At 28.9% G+C, this 22,332-nt stretch overlaps 2 protein-coding genes across 5 annotated transcripts in view; one reads left to right on the top strand and one right to left on the bottom strand.

Annotated features, from left to right (window-relative positions):
• Positions 1 to 6,658, bottom strand: part of Liprin-alpha (PTPRF interacting protein alpha) — a 681,298-nt gene extending 674,640 nt beyond the window's left edge. For all 4 annotated transcript variants that reach the window (XM_075371365.1, XM_075371367.1, XM_075371368.1 and 1 more), the window contains exon 1: positions 6,084 to 6,658. In XM_075371365.1, the coding sequence (XP_075227480.1) occupies positions 6,084 to 6,332 (249 nt within the window). In that variant the 5' untranslated portion in view covers positions 6,333 to 6,658. The remainder of the gene's footprint in view (positions 1 to 6,083) is intronic.
• Positions 6,659 to 7,052: 394 nt separating this feature from the next.
• On the top strand, positions 7,053 to 19,543 carry fsd (transmembrane protein fates-shifted). The gene is made up of 7 exons (XM_075371011.1): positions 7,053 to 7,266; positions 7,474 to 7,563; positions 8,041 to 8,142; positions 9,140 to 9,344; positions 14,886 to 15,084; positions 16,045 to 16,188; positions 18,817 to 19,543. The coding sequence occupies exons 1-7, from the start codon at positions 7,191 to 7,193 to the stop codon at positions 19,084 to 19,086; spliced, it is 1,086 nt and encodes a 361-aa protein (XP_075227126.1). The 5' UTR covers positions 7,053 to 7,190; the 3' UTR covers positions 19,087 to 19,543.
• Positions 19,544 to 22,332: the final 2,789 nt, after the last annotated feature.

Here is a 22,332-nt window from a genome sequence, read left to right as displayed (position 1 = left end):
TTGCTGAGCACAAATATGTGACCTGTTTGTAATCACGCAAGACACATGAGGGCGCATGAGAAACAGCAAATATACCTATATTAAAAATATGCTACAAAACTACTTCCCACACATTTTTCAAGTTAAAAGTAACATTTACATTCAATTCAATGTAAACTATTAAATTAACGATCAGCAATTACCTACTACACTACCATATGGTTATTCTAAATCAATTTACAATTCAATTCCCTGCAAATGTCTTAACCTATAATTTTTTAATTATCCTATCTTTCTTACCAAAATATATGTGCAAAAAAAGCACACGCATAATAATAAAAGAATAGAAAACATTAATCTACTGGGTATACCAACAAGCAAATAGGGTATTAATTCGTTATAATATCTATTGGATGAGGTGTACGGCAATGATTTATGGCTAGAATCAAAGAACAAGAAGGACATTTTTTAAGCCTCTGCTACATTCTTATCTAAGAATTTTAAACACATCATTGTAGCAGCAGTTACTTCCATTAGTCCAGTCATGCTGATTACCCTTTATATGCGTTTTGCCATACTATTACGGCAGTGAAAATTCAGTTCCACAGTGTTTTGCCGTAATAGTGTGCTTTATGTATTGCTATCAGCTGCTGCTGTGTAAAATGACTTCAGTCAATTTATTTACTAATATAGGGGAATAGTACCATTAGGGAAATAGTATCATTATAAAATGTTACTCATAGACCTAATTTCCATAAAAATTGATAAGAGAAACAGCTGTTTAGAATGTTCTTTTACTATAGCCTCCTGTTCCTCCCACCATGCTGCCATCATTCTGATTTCCACTACATCATTCAATGTTGTTGTTCGGTTTACACTTACATTTTCAAAATTTTTGTTATAAAAACATCGTGTTAATACTACGTTTTCTTTTGATAATTTAATTTATTTTGTATTTTTAGTAATGTTGTGTTTATGTAACTTTTCTTTTTCCAAATGTAGTTATATAAACATTGTGCTTATAATACGATTTTTTTTCCTTTATCGTATCTTTTTTGAATTTGTTGCACTTGATTTCTTGTTTTCAAAAAAAATTAATTCTTGTGTTTTTGGGATTTTTTTTGTAGAAAGTAAACAATTCAAACATGGCAGAAAATAGTGCGTATGTGATTGATAATGAAGTAGCAGCGTTATTAGATGACTTAGCATCAGACTCTGACTTCTCTGATGCTGAATATTTAGATATTACATTACATTACATTACATTAGACTGATGATGTAGTACACCTACAAGATGAAATTTTTAATAAAATGACCTATTTATTTTCTAGGGTTGCATTACAAGTCACTGATAATAATAATTTGGGATATAAGTTTGATGGCTTGTACAACCTGAAGCTGGCTTGTGCATAGATCCATGTTTTGATATTTATCACACTAACAAAGCCTTTTAAGATAACTGTATACCTGCTTTTTCATGCTAAAATATTTATTAATCAGTTTTCTAGAATGTTTACTATTAAAATTTGAAATCTTAAGCAAAAGTTAAAATAAATTCAACTAACATGCTCATTTCTGTAATTTTATTAAAAAAACTCACGCAGGTAGACGGGGCATAGTTACCTAACTAACACATTGAAGGGTTAAAATATGGGATGAACTCTTTTATTGGTTGAATGTGTGCCATATGTTGAAAACTATCCACACTGAACACTTGTAGGGATAAACTATAAGAATTTCACTTTCATTTTAATTGTGATTCATTACTTAACTTAAGAGATATTAAATAGCTTTTAAAACTTGAATATTCTTTTTTATACACCTCTATAATTTAATTTTTTTAAATGACAAGTAACAGCAAAAATCTTCTAGTTTTCAAAAAGATTGAGAACATAAAGTTTGTTAATTTAGGTGTCAAAATTAATTTTTAAAAATATAACATTATAATATAATTAAAATCATGTTAAAGAAGGGAAAAATAATGCGAAAAAACTAATCAACAGAACAAATGAATGTTTATGTGTAAATGTTGATTAATTTTCAGACAACAGAATATCAGACAGTTTATGGATTCACAAAGTCAAATTAATTTAGTTTTAAAGTTACTTTTTAAAAAATTAAGTATATATACTGCAAAAATATTATAATAAAACAAAAAAAGGATTTGATCCATACACAAATGTCAGTCTTTACATAAGACTCTAGGTTCAATAGGTAAAACAAATATTTTTTCATTTATAAATTAATGTTTCTTAGCAGTTCCAACTTTGATGGATGTAACGACTGATTTTATATTAAGTTGTTAAAATCAAATTGTGTGGCTTGTCATGGTTTTTTTTTTATTTCATACTAATTAGCTATAGATTGTAACACATAATGAAGTATTCATAGAAACACTTCAGGTATTGAAAAATGGTAAATTTATCCCATAAAATTCAATTTTTTGTCTCTTCTTTACAATTCTAAGCTGAGAGAAGTTATATTTACTGCATCCTAGCAGCATACTACTTAAGTTTGGTGTTCACTGTTTATACATTTGCAATAAATTATTTTATTTTTTAGCTGTGTTTGTTGTACATAAGTATATACTACATATTTTGTTATGGATTCATTAAATGATAATATAATAAGCATGCTACACAAAGACCCTAAACACTGATAATAGTAACAGCAATGAAGATTCTGGCAAATCAACTGTCTCTGTTTTTGTTTCAGAATTGCCTTTTTTATTTGGTTATAAGTTTGATGGTGAATATCAGTGAAGAATAACTCAGAAGAGGGCATGAACATAGAACATGACACAGAAAATTAAAAATTAGTAGTGCATATAGGTAAAACTAATTTTAGAACACAATAATTTTTTACGTAGATTAATCAAACCTAAATTTTTTTTAATATTAAAATGTTTCATTCTTCAACTACTCTTAGTAATAAAAATTAAAGGGTGAATGTTTCTTAAAAATTTGAGATGTTATTTTTATTATGAATTTTAGAATTTCCAGTAAAGTAGTTTTGTTTTAAAGGCTGCTAGCCAATTATTGCATTACTACTGACATTGACACACACGTTGCTGGAGTTAAGTTAAATAAAAAATCTCACTTCTGTAAAAATCTCTTAGCTATCAAAGATTTCATAACGATAAAAAAATTACTTTCTTAGTAAAAATGAACAAATTTAAAAAATATTTTTACAGAAATGTGTTTAACATATTTCACATAAATGTGAAAAAATGAATAATCTATATGAATGCAAGAAAATTATATGGATAAATATATTCTTAATAAATAAACAGATAAGAAGAATATTTAATTTTCCTTTCCATTTCTTCATTATCCTGTTATGAAATAAACCTAAACATTTGCTCTTTTTTTGAATTTATCTGTTATGATGAACTGATTTTTTTTTTTACATACAAATTCTTCAAAATTCATCACATAATGACTTAAAATAAATATACAGAATTCTGAATAGAAATTTTTAAATTAATATTCTATGGATTAGCCTGTCTAAAAATGCACTAAATTTATGTTAACATAAAATATACCTAGAACACTAATTGCACATGAATATGTATATAAGCATTACATTATGAGACTTAAACTCAAGGACATTTTGTACACTATTAGATAGGAAATAGTCATTGGATGAGCCAGAGTAAACTGCGCCAAGCCACAAGATATCAAGGATGCAATTCCCAGTATCAGTAATATGGATCCAATAAGGGTCTAGAAAAAACCCACAAAACATCACCACAAAGAAAGTAATCAAGGACATGAGAAAGAAGTGGATAGTGAAAAAGGGATGGCTACTAAAAAAGCAACTAAAATAAAAACAAACAAGTAATCACAACAAACGAGTGGTTCAAGGCTCAAACTGTAGACATCCATTCTATCTATCTGATTTCCAAGGAAATTTGGAGTATTCTTAATTAGAATAGAATCAACACATCTGCCAACAATTTTGGGCTGATAAACTGAAATAAATGTTGTGTCAATTTTTTTACCTTAAGATAGTAAAGAACCATTTTGGAATAGACTGACTTATTTTAGGAACCTCCCCCACACCCATCTCCTGAATTGGGTGGCATGTGTTTAACTAAAAATTGTTTGCAAACCCCCTCTCTACAAGAAGGGTAACTCTACTGGTAAATAATTTTAAACACAGTCTTACAATTTAATCTCGGTTGAGAAACAGCTCCAGCTGAAAACTTGCTAAGAAAGGGGCTTGTCAATACAAAGGCACGAGTAGAGTGAGTTAATTAAATACCAACACCACAAACCTGAGAATATAGGATTAAGAATGCAGGAAGAAGAAGGGTAATCTAAAGAATGGCTTCCTCAGAAAATTGGAGGTTATTTACCAAGCTGCCCAGCAGGAACAAGAAAAGGAATGCAGATGATTCTAAGATCTAATGGCAAAAATGAATTTGGTAATCAGATCAATTCAATAGTGATAAATAGTCTAAATAGTTTTAACAGATGACATAAATTCAATTTTTGCTTTACATCCATATTGTTGCATAAGCTGAGCCCACTAATAAACTGGCAGAAAAAAGATTTTTCAGGTTTTGTTCATATAGTGTAGTTCCTATATGAAACTATGAATAATTTTCATAATATGATACATCCCAAATTTTCATCAAAATACTCATAGCTAAAAAATATGTCATACAAAATGACTTATCAAACATTAAAGTTAGATGTTTTTACTACTAGCTCTAGTACTGTTTTAACTCAATTCAGTCTGAATACTTATTTAGTTACTTGTATATATAATGTAAATACAGTAATTTAAGAATCAAATGATACATAGACCAAATTAAATTATACCAATTATACTTCATTAAATTGATGTATGCTTCGATGGTAGAGCAATATTATTTGATATAAAAGTATATCGTTTAGTATTATGAATACCTTCTTTTTTATGGAGGATTCTGTAACATTTTCTTGTAAATTGTAAATAGATTTACTTCAATTTAATGAATGATAATAATAAAGAATGATTTCGTGTTTTAAACAAACTTGTGTGTATACAATTTATTTATATATGATGATATATGAATTTAATGAAATAGATTTTTATTGTAAGATGTATCCATTATTTTTGTTGTAATCTTTGAAAAATATATTTATGCCAAAAGAAAAATTAAATCATTGAATTTCTATGGTTGCAGTTATTTTTTTCAGTAACACGTACATTTAATGCATAAAAAGAATGAAAATGTTATAAGAAACAACAAAATACAGGGCATACAGACAAAAAATCAATAATACATTTCAGTTCTCATTCTCAGAAAATAAAATGAGAAAATATAAATACATAAGAGAAATACTAATTGATTTAATATTTAATAGCATCTTTATTAGTACACTTGCATTAATAAAACGTGAATTAAAAAAGAAAAAAAACTTTTAATAAAAATACAATCGACCGCAGTTCAATTTACTATTAAAAAAGCTTAAATATAACAAGATGTAAAATAAACCTTTTGCTTGTTAATTTATAAAAGGATCGTAAACAAATTAAATTATCCAAATACTTTTGTAGTTATTGAAAAATTATGTTATATTCAAAAAATGGCCAAATTGAAAACCATAACTAATTTGTTACTGTGAATATAAGTTTCTATTCGTATGAGATTTAAAATCCAAATCGTTAACTATACATTGTCCGATATCTGTCTATAAATTTAGGTTATGTCAAAGTTAACGATAAGTAAGTTTTAGAGTTTAAAATATAAGTAGCACTTAAAATAAATTTACTATACACTAAATAGCACTCATTACTATAAGTATATGTAATAAAACCCCATACTGCTCAAAATAAATTAAAAATGATAATAAAACCAGGCGTTGCTCATGTTATAGGTCGATGAACTTTGGAAACCGGCATTTTTAGATACCTGTTTTTACTAAACCTAATAATGGAAATTACTTTAAAATAAATATTAACCGATCATAATTAATTACTAATAAGAAATAAGTTGAATATGGCGGTCAAAGAGTACAGCTTGGACTTGGGAGAATCAATAAAGCTCCAAATCGGGAGCAATGGGCAGCTCACTGAATGGCCGATAGTTACGCACGTAGTAAGTTACTCACCTGAGGTAGGTTGGCTGATATCTGACGTTGTAGTGAATCACGCTCCTTCTCGACTTCGGCTAACTTCCCTTCAGTTTCAGCAAGACGTTCCTGAGTCTCCCGTAAACTGTCCATTAATTTATCACGCTCGTCGAGCATGGAAACCATAAGCTGTTCAAAATTTGCATCCTCCCCTGAGAATTGTGAACTTCTTTGACTAATGCCATCCTCTGATATGGTAGGCATAACATCACACATCATGTTCCACATCTTGAATCTTGATTTTTAGATGAACAATAACAAAAAAAAATATTTAGTATATTTACAATAGGAAAGATTAGAGGCGGCAGGCGGGTGGCCTAGGCTAGGCCAATCTTACCTCACAGATCACTGAACATTTTTAAATCACACTGCAGCTTATTAGCTACCAAAATTTCGCACTAGTACGTATACAAGCTTTAAAACACGACACCTAACCACCAAACATTTGCTAACCGCGTATGACATCGACATTATTGCCGAAGTACGAAATCGACACACCTACAAATTCCTATTCTTTCACTCCTATTACTAAACATCAAATCCCCAGTAGCCATCTTGGGCTGTGACGTCAGTTGGGTGGGGGTAAAATAAGTCTAAAAAATTTTTCATATTAATATTAAGGAAGCAGTGATGATAGTACTCGATAATGATTGTATGAATGACAATAATTCATTGAGAACAATATTTTATTAAATCAAAAGACATACAGACTTTTCTACAGAAAATATTAAAATAACTAATAATCGGAAAAATAAAAGATAATTTAATCAAAACCTTCATAATATACTCAGTTATATAATTTACAATATATTCGATTTTAAAAATGTCATTGGTAAATGGATTATGTTATTTTAAAAATTCAATTTAAGTAATTATAACTAGAATTAATCTTTGAATCCAAAATTTAAAATAATAGCCGAGCAGCGCACATTACCGAAATCACACAGTTCATGCAGTCAGCTGTCAAGATGGCTGACTCTCATCCTGTTTGTTGTTTTTTATGTGTATATTTTTATAATTGTTTTCTTATTAAAAAGTTAAGTAAAAATGTAGTTCTTTAGCATTAAATACTCTAAATGGTCTATCATGTCACAAAAACTGAAAAAAGCTGCCAAAAATTCTAGGTCATACAGAGTTAATCAACGGTTAAACAGCATCGGTGGTAGGTTATGTTTCATGTCATAACAAATTTGTTTGCTTAATTCCCGCATTTAATTATTTCATTATAATGACATAATTAAGTAATATTTTAAGTGTTTGTTGTAAAATAACTGCCGCTTAATATTATTAAGTATTAAATGTGAAGGTAATTGCATAACCCTTCAAGGTTATCATTCCTCTTATAGTTTGCATTTGTTTTTTTTTTAAGACGTAACTCTCGCCGACTTTGCGAATTCTGCTTGTCCATCAGGAAAGGGGCGTTTAAAAAAGGCTGCTGTTACTTCTATAGAGCGTGAAGGTAAAAAATTATCATAAGTATAATACATAGCTTAATATTACATTTTGCTGAAATTAGTGGGTTTAAAATTCATCTTGTGTTTACTTGGAATTTTTCTACTGTGCATTATTTAACAACTTTATCGGTTAATATCAGCGTTGTGTACTGTAGTGTTTTACTGAATTAAAAATTCTGGTTTATTATTTGCAAAAAAATACCCTCTAGAATTAATTTATGAATTTGTATTATTGTTATTAATGAATAAAAATCAATAATTACAGTTTAATTTGTTATTGGTTTACATTTTGCACAAGAGGACTCTATATATTCAGAAAAAAGAGTGTTTATATATTATTTTTATACCTAAAGTTCCATATAATCATAATTATGTTTTAAAACTTCTGATTAACCACTTTTATAGTTGCCAATATTTATAATAATATACAATTTAACTTTTTATTTATATTTGTTTAAGTTATTGGTTATCATTTATTTCAGTAAAACACTTAAATCTAAACAATGATGATAGAGCTTGGGATGAAAAACTTGAAGAATTTGAACGTGAGTTAGTTGAAGAGTGTAGTGAAGTTGATCAAAGACGTAAGTTTTTTTAATAACTAGTTGCTTTTCTGTGTTTTGTAGAATACTTCTATCTTACTGTATATTAGTGTCACTTTTTATATTGTCTGTCGAATTAAGGTGTTACAATTTGAATACTGTCTGGTAAAAGAGTTAAATTCTAAAAACAATCTGTTTGGCTATTATAAAAGATTATTAAAATGGGAGGTCATTTGGTAGGAGGTCACATTTGGTAATACTGAGCAATTACTTGATCAATGTTAATTTTTTCATATTGATATATGATTATGTTAATGAGAAAAAAGGAAGACCAAGAGAACTGTTATTATTTTAGTTTTAACCCTATTTTATTAATACATAGAAGGCGCTTTTTATTATTATTTTTACCCAGGCGATGATAACATGAAAGTGTTTTTCACAAAAGAAAAAAAACCATTAAGTCAGAAATTTAAAATTAACCATAAAATAACCTTAAGAGTTGTCAGAGTAGTTCTCTGACAACATAAATTCAGCCAAGTAAGATTGTGTTTAACCCCTCTCAAAAAAAACCTTAACCTTAATCTACAGAACTGTAACTTTAATCCTAACCTCTCTTCATAGAAATCTTATTTATTTTTTATCAATTTGTACTTGGATTTCTATGTTGAATACTATTTACCTTTCTTAGCTTCATTCTTCTATTGTGTTTTGGAATAACTAAATTGTCAAAACGTAACAGTACAATAAGTTTTGACTGTGGAGTTATTCCAAAACGTGTCCATATAATAAGAAAAGTAAACAATACTCAACATAGAAGTAATAGTGTTCTTAGCAGAAATATAATAATAATTATTATCTTAATAACATCAATTTTGTATTCAGATGTTGTCTGTTTGGTGGAAAATATAATGTTACAAATAAAGATTGATTTACCTGTTTACATAATTTTAATTTAATTATGTCTTATTGAATAAACTTTTATTGTATTAACATTAGGTAATTTTAAAACAGAGTAACATTTCAATGATTTTGCTTACAGTTGTTGTGAAAAAAGGTCCTCGTCGGCGAAAGAAGACTGTTACAGAAAGTAGTTCTAGTTCAGAGGGTGCTGATTATCCATTAGATATATGGTTTCTTTTGTCAGAATATATTCGTCCTGAAGATGTTTCTACGTTTGCTTGTATTTGCCGAAGTACACATCATGTTGTTAGTACTGCTAAATTTTGGTTTAACCTTTATAAAAGGTATTCCAAATTTAAATATATTATTACAAAAAAAAGTGATTAATACATTGATGATTTCCAACCTAAATAATTTTTTCATCATAAATATTAATAATAAGGCTTTTTATAAGTGAAAATAAATAACATTAAAGATATTTTTGCTGATTGAGACTCTCAAAGATCATTCAAATTTGCATGATTTGTTCATTGCAATAGCTGTATCCTACCCATTGACCTGGGTCACTATATATACATATGTTTATTGAACCATATGCATAGAAAAGTTGCTGTTTTATTTTGTTGGTTTTGCAGCAATAATAACTAATCATTGAAATAATCTAAATCTGAAATTATTTTTTCAAGTTACAGATAAAATTGATCAATAATATGGTGATTTTTTAAACAAAATTCTTTGAAAACTATCTTCTATTATTAAAAGAAAGCCGGAAAGTTAGATGTTGTAAACAGAAATGCCATACAAAATTGAAAAAATTATCAACTAACAAAAATGGTAAACTGCATCAATTCCATTTGGCAAAACAAATTTTTTTAAATATTGACAAAAAATTTGTTACCATTTTCATGATTCCGGGTGCATTGTATTGAATAATTTTAGTTTAGAACATTACTCAGACCTCAGTAATGTAGGAAAATTACTATTCAGAGCCCTCCAACTGCATTTAAATATTTTCATTGAAGGACAAAATTTCCTTATCAATGCAAGACCTGATGAGAATCTTATCTTAAGAAATCCTTAAATGCCTCTAATTTTACAAAATGAAAAATACATTTAAATAAATTACAATTGTCTAAAAGTTGATTGGTCACCGCTATTTTACTTAACCCTTTGGTGCTGGAGGATTTAACACAGTCCATGGACGGAGATTTAAAAAATGTACATCTTTGTTAAAACTTCTGTAATAAAACCAAAAAAACGAGGATTTTTACAAAATTTTCACCATTAGGCACAGAAGAGTCCATAGATTGTTAATATCATCATTAAATAGCTATTACTCTGTTCATATTATTTTTCATTTGCTATTATCCTATAAAAACTATTTGAAATCGCCATATAAATGACTAATTTTACTCCGTTCACTATTTATATAATGCAAGAACAATTCTACATACGATCTGTTATTATTCTATTCAATTCTACAATATGAAAAAATTATTGTAGCCTTACGCTATCATTATTGTCATGTAGAAAAAAAAACAGTACTTGGTTTTCACTATGTTGTAAATAAACACACTCATCTAATTGAAGATAAAAACCTTCAAATAAATTTATTTCAGGTGAGCTTTGTCAGTGTCATGCAGATTTTACAAGAAAATACATGCATTCTGTAAAAAAAGTCTGCCTCTTGCATTCATAAATTGTTCAGCAAACCTGTTTGTTTCTACAACAGTGGTATTTACTAATTCTTCTGTAAAAAACAAAATGAATGCAGATGCAATTGAATTAATATTTATGGAAGCATTTTGTAGTCCAGAATTACCAACAAATAGCTCCTGTTGCCCCCCAATAATTTTCCATGCCCTCCCAAATAAATGGACGATTGAAATTGTCCTGTACATCCACTTCACAATTACTATCTTCCTCATCAGCAGCAACAGCAGCAGCATCAACAACTGCAATGTCATTCTCACGATTTTCACTGTTAGTGTCACTATCAGAAAATAAACTTTCATCAGAATCATTTAAAATCAGCTTCAGTCAAAGATTTACTTGGGGAAGCCATGGTGTTGGGTCGTAAGACTGAATGTATAGGCCTAACCCAGATTCAGAAGTATGTTCTATATGGCTCTACAGCAGAACAAAAGAATTTTGTTGCTCTTTAATCTTCTTCCTGTGGGTGATCTCCAGATCGACTGGCAATATTCTCACTAATACTTCAACTTCCTTTCAAGAAACCATGTGATATGTAGCTGTAATACGGAGGCAGCTCCTTCTGTGTATTGATTTAAGAGCATTCCTGTATATTCCGTATCTAGTGACCTCTCCCCATTTCTTGGCATGTAAAGTATATCACTCCAGACAGCAGGCCTGGTGTCCACCCATATTCCAAGGTATTTTATCACAGTCCTTGAAACTATCCTTTGGCCCTCCAAGCACCATCTTCAATCTTGGCCTTCACTTGGTTGTTGTAATTACAACAATCTCTGTCTTATCTGGAGCCATGGGGTTAACCTGACTCTGGCCATCAGGTTTTATTTTTGTGTATGAGGTAGGCCTGGCCCTTGGCATAGATGTTAGTGCTCAGACCTATGACAGCTCTATCTAGGGTAGTCCTTTGTAGTTTATACACCACCACAATATTATTGATAGCATACACAGTTTCACTTTGCCCTATATCCCTAAAGCATCAAATTTGACAATAGTGGGCTCAATCCGATGCCAACAGCATTACCTCTAATCGTACTGTCATCAAACAATACAAAGACCATTTGTGGGAGCTCGCCGGGCTCAAGCTGGTCTTGGTGTAGTGCAGGCCCCTCGATTTTTCTGTAGTTAATTTTTGTTCTGGTTTGGTTCCATCTTGATTATCTATTATACTAACAAATATCCTGTTTGAATTTTTGAATCAGAAGATTGGTTGCAAAGATATTACATCTTCAAATAATCATGATTGAGAGTGTACCTGATGCATGCAAAAGTTAGCCTTCAACTTAATACCAAATATCCCATTTGAATTTTGAAAATTGGATGATTGAAGAGATTTATAAGAGCACCCCGTTGTACCACCCAAAAGACCCTGTTTTTCACCAATTGGTTTAGCCTTGCATGAGATGCTTGCGTCATCACCTCACACGCAGTACCCATGGAAAGCCATTAATATTAAACAAAAATTTATTTAGTATTATTTTACATAAATCTAATTCTATTATTTTTTAATATTATTCATTAAATTGATTTCAATCATTCAGTTCAAACCCAGCTGACAGTGATTGAGGCTCACAGTTCATTAAAGTTTGTGCTTCAACTGGTAAATCTCCGTTACTATATATATATAAAAAAAAAAATCATACTCCTTTTTAGGCAGTCTTATAAAAAATCATTTAGAAAAGAACAAATTTCAAAGAAAAGATTATCTGAAGAAACTAAAAATTGACTATTGAGCAATATACTATAATATTTCAGTCTAATGAAAGATTCAAGGATGTATTGCTAGACTGGCAACTGGCGGCTAGCTTTTTGGTGCTATGACTTTCTTTTGTGGTACAACATTCTCTCCACTGTACTATTAACAGTACCAACACTAATTCACACACCAGATAGAACTACTGTACATCTGCATGTTTACACTTTTTGAACTTTGGTGACTGATATCTAGCCAATCATTTAAACGTTATCTGTCAGTCATGCATATTTAAATGTATCATTCATATACATTAACTGCATTTGCTGTTTGATGGCAAAAATTTTTTATTTTACTCAATATGAATATGTGGTGCATCATTATTTGTTAAATGTCAGTTTTTCTTTTATAAATAGATTTTATTATAAGTTCAACTTCTTATTTTATGAAATTTAATATGTTTCATGAAAAGTAGAACTGCAATTATATCAATTTAGTCTATTTACTTGCATTTTTTAAATTCTTTCAATCTTATTTACACCTCATCTCAAAAGATGAAAGATGAAAAATATGCATGTTATGACAGTTTATTATGAAATTCATCATTTCTGATTTTTATTATATTGATAGAAAATAAATATTCACATTTAAAATTAGTTTAGGATTGTACTTGTACATATTGTAAACATACTTTATTGTTTAATGTTTCATTATATGAAAGAACAAAACAAGACATCAGAACAAATTAACCACCACCCACACCCCAAGTTTATTAACTGTTGTTTTTAGAAATTAATTGTTGGTAAAACAGTGTCCACCTCCAAAGATTCATTGAAGATGTACAATTATTCAGAAGTTTACCAGACATTTCAAATTAGAGATTTTTATTATGTAGAAAATTAGAAATGTATGACACATTACCACCTTAGATAAATTATTTATTTAAGAAGGGCCTTATTTAATGTATGTAAACATTATAAAACATAGAATTACCTGTTTCTGATGTACAAAATAAATATAATTCAAGTGTAGTATCATTTTCATTCAAATCATGTAAGTGTTTCTTCTCAGCTATATAGTTTATTATTGTTTGGAAAGTATGAATAATGAAATGCTAAACTATAGGTGAATTATAGAAAACATTTATATAATTTTTCAGAAAAGTTATAAAAGAAAAAGTACTTTTAAAAAATTTTCTTTATTACAGCATACTGCAAATGGAAGAGCAATAAAGTGTTGCAAAAACCCAATATGGGTGTTTTAAGCCTTCACTCATACATATGAATTAAAAAAAGCAGAAAAAATGGCAATGGCAAAAACAAAGTGTAAAAATTAAGATGGAGCTTTCACCTAAAATGAATACAAACTGTAAAACTTTATTACAGTTTTGATTTAAGAAATTTAAATAGTTTTTCTATAAATAAATTATGCATTTGAAACTTACAAATAGTATTAAACCTTAATACAGGGTTAAATTCATTAAACAATTTTTATTGCAATGATCAGACATTAATGTGGCTGATTAGTAATATGACATTATTTTGTTTATCGAGATCGATTCACCATCAGGATATTTTTAAAGTATGCATTATTGATTATTTTTACTAAGCTGTATAACCCAATTTCTTTCATAGTTCTGTTCACTTTTTAATTTCAGGTTGGTAATAATACCATGAAATATACATAGAGTAAATTTAATTTATTAATTTTTTCAAGTTAAAAAATTAATTTTCCGTTTATTTTCATAAGTAAATTAAACCCTATTAATTGTAGACCTGTCAGTTAGATTTTAAGAGTTATATACAAGCATAAGCTCTTGCAGCTATCACAGCACAATGAATTTGCTTGCCTTTTGTTCATAAAAATAAAAATGGCATGATTACTATATATCAGTTATATTTAAAGATCTATTTTTTTCAACATTAATCATATTACAAGTAAAGTTTGAATTTCTTTGTAAATGAGAATGACTTCAAATAAGTTTTTGTATTCTATTCTTCACATTTATGTAATTTAAAGTATTCTATAAAATTTCTGGATTATCTGAACTTTTATTCTTTGGACCACATCTGACTTGTCCATTCCAGATAAATGGGGTTATACTGAATCAGAATTTAACACCCTCTGTTTGGTGCAGCAATTCCCAAATAAAACATTTTAATTCATCTGCTTAATAAATTTAGTCTTCATTTGATTTGCATTGTTTTTTAAACTAAAACTTAATGACAACATAATTGTGTTGCTATCTATATTTATTAAATGCATTTCAGAATATGACAGAATATATTATAATTTAATTTATCTCTTTTAAATTCTATCTCGACTGCTGCAGTAATGATTTTCACTGCAGTTTGCTCTTAAGGTGAAAAATGCTGTGATTGTATACATTTTATTTATATACAAGAATGAATTTAATATATAACTCAACGGTTTATCTGTGTGCTATGTTTAGAATTTTATGAAATCTGTTATATTTTTTTAGGTTTTACATGAAAGGTCCTAAACTACCAGAAAGACTGAAACCTGAATGTATGGTTAGACATTATGGATTGCGTGCATGCGTAATTCGTGCTTTGTATTTCATGTACCCTCCATTTGTTACAAAAGCTAAAACTATAATGGGATTTGAAGCCGACCCACATCAACTGATTAAAAGACAATGTGCATTAGTATGGCATGAGGTATATATCTTATTTATAAGTAAAGATAATTATTATTAATCTTTTAAATATGATTATTTTTAATCCTTTTCATTTTAAGGTAATATTTGTATTGCGACAGTAATTTTTATCTTGAGGTAAAATCCACCATCTTTGATTAAAATTTACCAGCTTTTAAAAGTAGCACATATCCACAGAATGGAATATTAATTTTCTATAAACTGAACAGTAAATTACCTATTTCATGTTTTTATATAAATAAATGAAATATAACCTGACCAACAATTTGCCCACAGTCTCCTTTCTAGTACTTAGGTCATTCTACCATCTAAAGACAAAGTTATTCTTCGATTTATATCATTAGAATTAAATTATGTAAAAAGTAAATTTAAAATCACAACTGGTTGTCATAATAAAAAAGTTAGTCATGTCTGTTATGTAAGAAGATCGCAGTTGTTATGAATATTAATAGTTGGAAAAATATATATTGTATAAGAAAAATCTTATATAAAAATGGAATTTAATCGATTTTATAAATATTTTGATAAAATATATAATCTAAAAACAACATACTCCACCAACAATAAAATAAAATATTTTATAACAATAACGATTAGACTAAAATAGCAAACTCGAAAAATATAAATATCTTAGATAAACAAGGAATCTATAGTCTGAAATGTGAAAACTGCCATTTAGAATATATATGACCAACCGTCTGTTTTTCTATTAGAGCTAAAAAGCACAGGTTTTTTGAAGCATTAATGAATGAAAACTTTAATGATTATTTATTTGGGTACTAGCCAAGTGGAGGTGATAATTTATTTTGATCTTATAGTAAGAAGTGCATTACGTATGTAATAAACTGACCTTTCAGATGGGTGACAACAATAAAATTTGTGTTCTTGCCTTATCATGTATTTAATTTTTATATAACAATATTTTTACTATAATTAATCTATTGTTTGTATTATTTTCTAGAAATTGAAGCCTAATCACTGGATATTCTGTTTTAAACTTCGTCAAGAAGTTTATTCAACACAAAGAAACTCAAAAAAGCCTAATTTAATGGAATTGTTAGACGATGTATTTGCTAACACTGAAGAAGGATGTAAAGTTCTTCAGGTATTCATTTTATCAGTTTTAAAGGAGTATTTATGAAATAAGTTTGTTATTACTTGGCTAGCTAAGTTATAGAGTATATGTAAAATCTTAAAGCAAGTCCTCCCTACAAGCCTCCTCTACCTGACTCCTATTACGCGGCATGCAGAACACATGCTACTGGTTGGCACAAAAGTAAGACCTCCAAATGCTACAGACTTGAATTTATTATTATTTATTCTACTGTATTAATCTATTTATTTGAGTTCTGTATAAATTATTTTGTATGAACTCATTTTATGTTTTATGTTTATAAAATGTAGTAAGAATTAATGTTTAATTAATTTTACGTTTATTATAGTACGAACTTAATACCTCTGTAATATTTATAATTTTCTTTTTTATAATAAATGTTATAATTAAGTTACTTTCCTCACTTTTCTTTAACACTTTGTGTATTTTTTTGTACAATTTAATATTTTTATTTTGTATTTTTGTAAGCCTACAAAGCTCAAAAGAATATTAGTTCTTTCGAATAGGAAATTAAAAAAATAAAATAATGTAATAAAAATTAATTCATAAAAAAATTAATATAACATTATAGCCTATTATAAAATAAACAACTCATTTCATATACTTTTGTATTACATCATTGTACTGTTTATTTCTAGCAAAAACGTAGTTTAACCTACTTGTAAATAAAAACTACTTGTAAGTTAAAACTTACTTACTTACATACTTGTAAGTTATCAAATTACCACAACGTATTTCATTACTATAATAGTGATGTCATAATTAGATTTGGTGCAAGTCATTGCAAATTAATTGATGTGATTTTTAGAATACACTACTTGGTATTAATGTAGTAGGCAATCTACCGCTGTAGATAGTTCTTAGATGGCACCACTGAAACGCTATATTGAAATAAGAAAGTAAATAATATTTTAAATATAATCTAACCAAACTTAAGCTACACTTGCTTCGTTCACTAACGTTGACCAGTGAGCATAGGTTGTTAAGTTTGGTTAGATTATATTTATAATTTCATTTATTTTCTTATTTCAATATAGCATGTCAGTGGTGCCACCGAAGAACTACCTACAGCAGTAGATTGCCTACCCACTACTTTGGCTGCTGGTGTGAGAAGTCGCTGATAGATGTTAGGAGCAGGGGAAGGGATCCATAGTGTACTATGGATTCGCCTTCTGATATTACACAGCCAAAAAGCTTTGTACTTATTTCTTAAAGCTCCAGTACCTTTATAATTTAAATACTACTGATTTCTTAAATATTTAAACATAAACTATTTATGTTACATAATAATTTAATCTTAGTTCCAGATACGTAACTCATTCTCTTTTATACTGCTGGCTGTGAAAAATTACCCTTATTTATGTGTTAATTGTAAAATTATATTGTTTATTATTATCACATAAATCTCCCCAGTGAATGTCTGGTTGTGATCAGCTTTGTAAGCAGTGGAAACTTTAAGTTACCATGTCCCTAGTACTTTTGGTTTAAAGGGTTTGGCTCTACCAAAGCTAACTTGAGACTAAGATGATGTATTAGTTTTTTAAATGAAAGTATCAGTATGGTAATTATAATTTCACTACTGTAAACGGCTGTTACGGTATGATAACAAAAAAATAACCAAAATAACAAAAAAAAAAGAAGTTTTACAGTATAAATATTATTACATGCATAAAAAAAACAGTCGAGAAAGAAAATGAATGTCCTGAATTGTTCTGAAAAAACAATTCAGAAAAAAGCAATCGCTGGACAAAGCAGATTTTCAGTGTTAATTTAAATATTTTTGTAGTAAAAATATTTATTTTGTTAATTTAAAATAAATATTGTAGTATACCTGGATTTGTGGGACACTTTTGGAAAAAAAAAGAATTGATGAACTGACTAGGGATACCCTTTTAAAATTTCTTAATTATTGTTAATGTAAAAATAGTAATATTATATTTAACTTAATTGATTTTATTTACATTTCATCTCAATAAAACAATTATTTGCAATTAATTTTTATTAACACTGGTTTAATAATAATTATAAAATAAGATAGAAGCTGAAAGAGTGCAAGATGTCTTAATTGATTATTTCTGTATTAATTACTAGGTGGTTCATTTATTAATATTAATAAAATTAGTTAATGAATTAGAATTATTAATTAAAGATAATTTAGCTAATATACTAAAATAATTCAGGCATGCGCTAAATTAAAAATCAGACATTATTATTCATAGCTTTAAGAAATAGGTATCATACATATCATGAAAAACTATGTGTTTAATTAATCATACCACAAATGACAAGAGTAGCCTTAATTGATCTCTTCATGGTTATCTCACTTTAATGTCCATGATAGTATTAGGTCTTTATTATATTGCAACTTGTTCCTGACAATGGTTTAAGCTCATACAGTCTTATATCATCAGTATGTTGATCTCAGATGATGTACAAAGTATATATAATCAGAACTGGTCAAACATTCTGTGAATATTAACTGAATAAAAATGTCCTTGTTCATGACTTATTTTCCTATCTACGTAGGAATGCAGCTGAAATATTGCGTTTAACATTATTAAACATATCTATTTATATCGATTAAAATAATTTTATTTTAAATCATATTTTTGCTTTTAGGTAACGTGTATGAACTACGTACCAACACCGATGGTCCTTGGCCAGACATTGTTGTCTGTATCATTAACTCTGGATCAAGCAATGCGATGTAAACTTCAGTTAGTTTTTGGTTCTGGTCCAAGGTGTGCCATTGAAGCAGGATCTATACGGGTAGTCTTAAACCCTGTTATGAAAGTTAGAGTTCTTGATTGGTGGCACCCGCTTTATCCCCATTCCATTGATCGACCACAGCTTAGTGATTCTGCCTCCTCTTTGACTAATATGTTGTAATTTTATTATGTTAAGTAATTAAAATTACAAAAACATATATTCATACCAACCTATTGTTATATTTTTATGATAGTAAAACACATTTTTGTCAAATGAACAGTCTTATATTATATATATATATATATATGTAAATAAAAATAAATTAACATAAAAATATTAAAATATAAGTAAATAATTTTAAAAAAAAGAAAAAAATATTTATAATGACTTAGATTTTGATTGGGCTATAGATATTTAAAAATAAGGTTGATAAGAATTTTAACATTTCATTGCTTTTTTTTTAGCAATCATTGGTGTTATTTTCCATAATATATGTAATTATAAAACCATTAGAACTTCTCAAAATGGATTCTTATGAAAGATATGGGTTATTATTAATACATTTTATGTGAAATCTACCTACACTGAATATAATGGTATACATAAATGATTAATAAAGAATTACATTTTTGTGGCATATTTTTGTTACTGATTTTATTATTTTTATTTTCCTACTTCTTATTGTATTGGTTTTTTCACAATTTAGTCATAAATCTAAAGGTAAAAAATTGCAGTTCATATTAAAAATATTTATCTTAATAAATATTTAAAAAATTCTAATGCTAATACCTAAAACTGCGTTTTCAAGAAAAAAGTCAATTTTTAAGATAAATAATAAAGTGTTATTGTTAATGGAATGAACATATAACTAAAGGGTTGTGAACACATTCAAACCAAACTTTTGGGATGTTGTGTCTGTATGTAAGGAATGACTGTTGTTCAGTCTCTGTTTAACCATAAAACCTTTTCTAAGCAGCTAATGTATCTGTGGAGATATCCTGCCTCTTTACTGTAGAATGTCATGGTTAGGTTTAAACTGGCCTGTCATCAATGGAGGGCAGTGTAATGTAAATCATATTGTTTGATTTTGGATAGATATTCTTTATGAGGCTTTCTTTCTTTTTCCTGTTTAGCCTCCGGTAACTACCGTTTAGATAATACTTCAGAGGATGAATGAGGATGATATGTATGAGTGTGAATGAAGTACAGTCTTGTACAGTCTCAGTTCGACCATTCCTGAGATGTGTGGTTAATTGAAACCCAACCACCAAAGAACACCGGTATCCACGATCTAGGCTGCATTATTCAAAACCAACTCTTTATTAAAATTGGATATTACGCTGCAAAGGAACACAACTAAATTAATTCCTGATAATTATAAAGATGTACAGGTAATATTAAACTGTCAAGTAGCTCAAATTAGTCACAGTAGGTGTAATACAAGCTGCTAATATATTATAAGAGGAATTTAAGTAACAGGTTTTAAGTAAGTTTCAACAGACATGACTTAGTTAACCGTGTGTGGGTGGCAGATGTGCCCATTAAATTACAAAACTTGAGATTTTGTGGTTACGTTCTGCAGACAAAATTTATCGTCCTTTATTCAAGTTAATTTGGTTTTGTTTTGAGCTTATATCTTTAAAAACAAGGAAAAAAGTTATTAAAGTTTCTGCCAAGCTCAGAATACAAGGGTCATTCAGGTATCACTCCCTGGCTACCTTTACCCTTGACCCTTTTTGTGGGCTTTCTTATTTCCATAGTAAAGAGTTGTTCATCTTTGAATTGGAGCCATTTTTCCAGCTCAATGCTGTCGAAATTAATGCCGCGTAAAAATTCTGAGAGGATCAAATAAAAAAAAAGGTATGGATATAACATCTCATGACCAACTTTTGAATAGCTTCCAGTATCTTTTGAGCGATACAGAAATGGCCATTATTATGCAGAAGAATTATATCTTTTGAGAGAGAACTGGGATGTTTCCTCCTTATTGCGGGTTTCACTTATTTTACAGTGTCAAAATAGTACTAGCTGTTGAATATATGTTGTTTTACCAAATATTGGCTTAAATTATGCTTTTATAGTCCAAAAAACCATTAGCATCATTTTACAAACTGACATGTAGATTTTTAATTTTCTTCTGGCAAGCGAATACTGATGTTTTCATTTCATACTCTGATATTTGGATTCTGGCTTAAAATGATAAATTTAAGTTTCATTACTAGTTATTAATGCAATCTAAAAAAGCGTTACCTTCTGCTAAAATCATAAATTAAAGTTTTGTAAACATGTGAATTTGGGTTTCTTTATGATTTTGAGTCATCTTGGAACTTACCTCAAACACATTTTGCATTACAGATTTCAGTGATTTCCAAATTTTTATACATCTGTCCTTGCAAATAAGATCATTAATGTAGTGCAACTTTGCAAAAACATCAATAAGAACTTCCACATCGCCCGATAACAATGAAAATTGGTGACACTTGTTCTGCTCGGTTTGAAGTGTTCAATCTACGGTATAATACAAGCTGCAGCTGAGATTACAATGAATATGTTTAGTGTAATGCGCACTGAATAATATAGGAGTACAACATGTCACACAAAGCAACAGGTTATGCACTACTGACATTCTAAACCTGACTGACTCCGTGTTCTCTCATTCGCAATAACATTGATATCAATTTAAGTACACTTGCTATCAATGCTAAAACAACAAGCAGTGATTAAATTTTTTAACAATGGAAAAAGTGAATGCTAGTGACTTTCATCCTCATTTAAAAAATGTTTATGTTGATTGAAGTACTATGAGTAAGTGAGAAATAAAATTTTGTATATCAGAAGTCAGTAAAGTATATATTGAGGATGAACCTTGCAGTGGCTGACCAGTTTCTCTGACTGATGTAAAGCACCAACTGAGGTACATAAACCGATTCAAAATGATAAGTCACATAATAAAAGAGATGATCACCATCCAGACAGATATATCAAAGGAACAGGTAGTACACATTATTAAACAACTGGGCTATAGTAAATCATATTTGTTTATGGTGGGTGTCATGCAAACTAACAGAAAATAACAAACAATGAAACAATTGCTATGAACAGCTTCTGAAACATTATTGTGCAGAAAAATTCCGGTACAACATTATGAGCCGGAAGAAAAATGGTAGAGAATGGAATACTGGCCTTATGGTTTGCTACAACAAAAAAAATTCAAAACAACCTTCTACAAAAACATTCTCTTCACAGTGTCCTGGGATTCCAAACATGTGTATGTCACTAGACTATCTGCAAACTGGGAAGATTGTAGATTCTGAGGGATACTTAGAGATGTGTGTGTTGTGTTTGACCATCCACAGAGCCAATAATTCTGCAATGCGATAATGCTTGGTCATACGCATGCATCGAATACAATCGTCAAGGCTTGTT

The sequence above is a fragment of the Lycorma delicatula genome, chromosome 7, assembly GCF_047948215.1.
Source record: "Lycorma delicatula isolate Av1 chromosome 7, ASM4794821v1, whole genome shotgun sequence".
In the NCBI taxonomy this organism is placed as follows: Eukaryota; Metazoa; Arthropoda; class Insecta; order Hemiptera; family Fulgoridae; genus Lycorma; species Lycorma delicatula.
The sequence above is the reverse complement of the archived record's forward strand: the minus strand, read 5'-3'. Positions and strand labels throughout refer to the sequence as shown.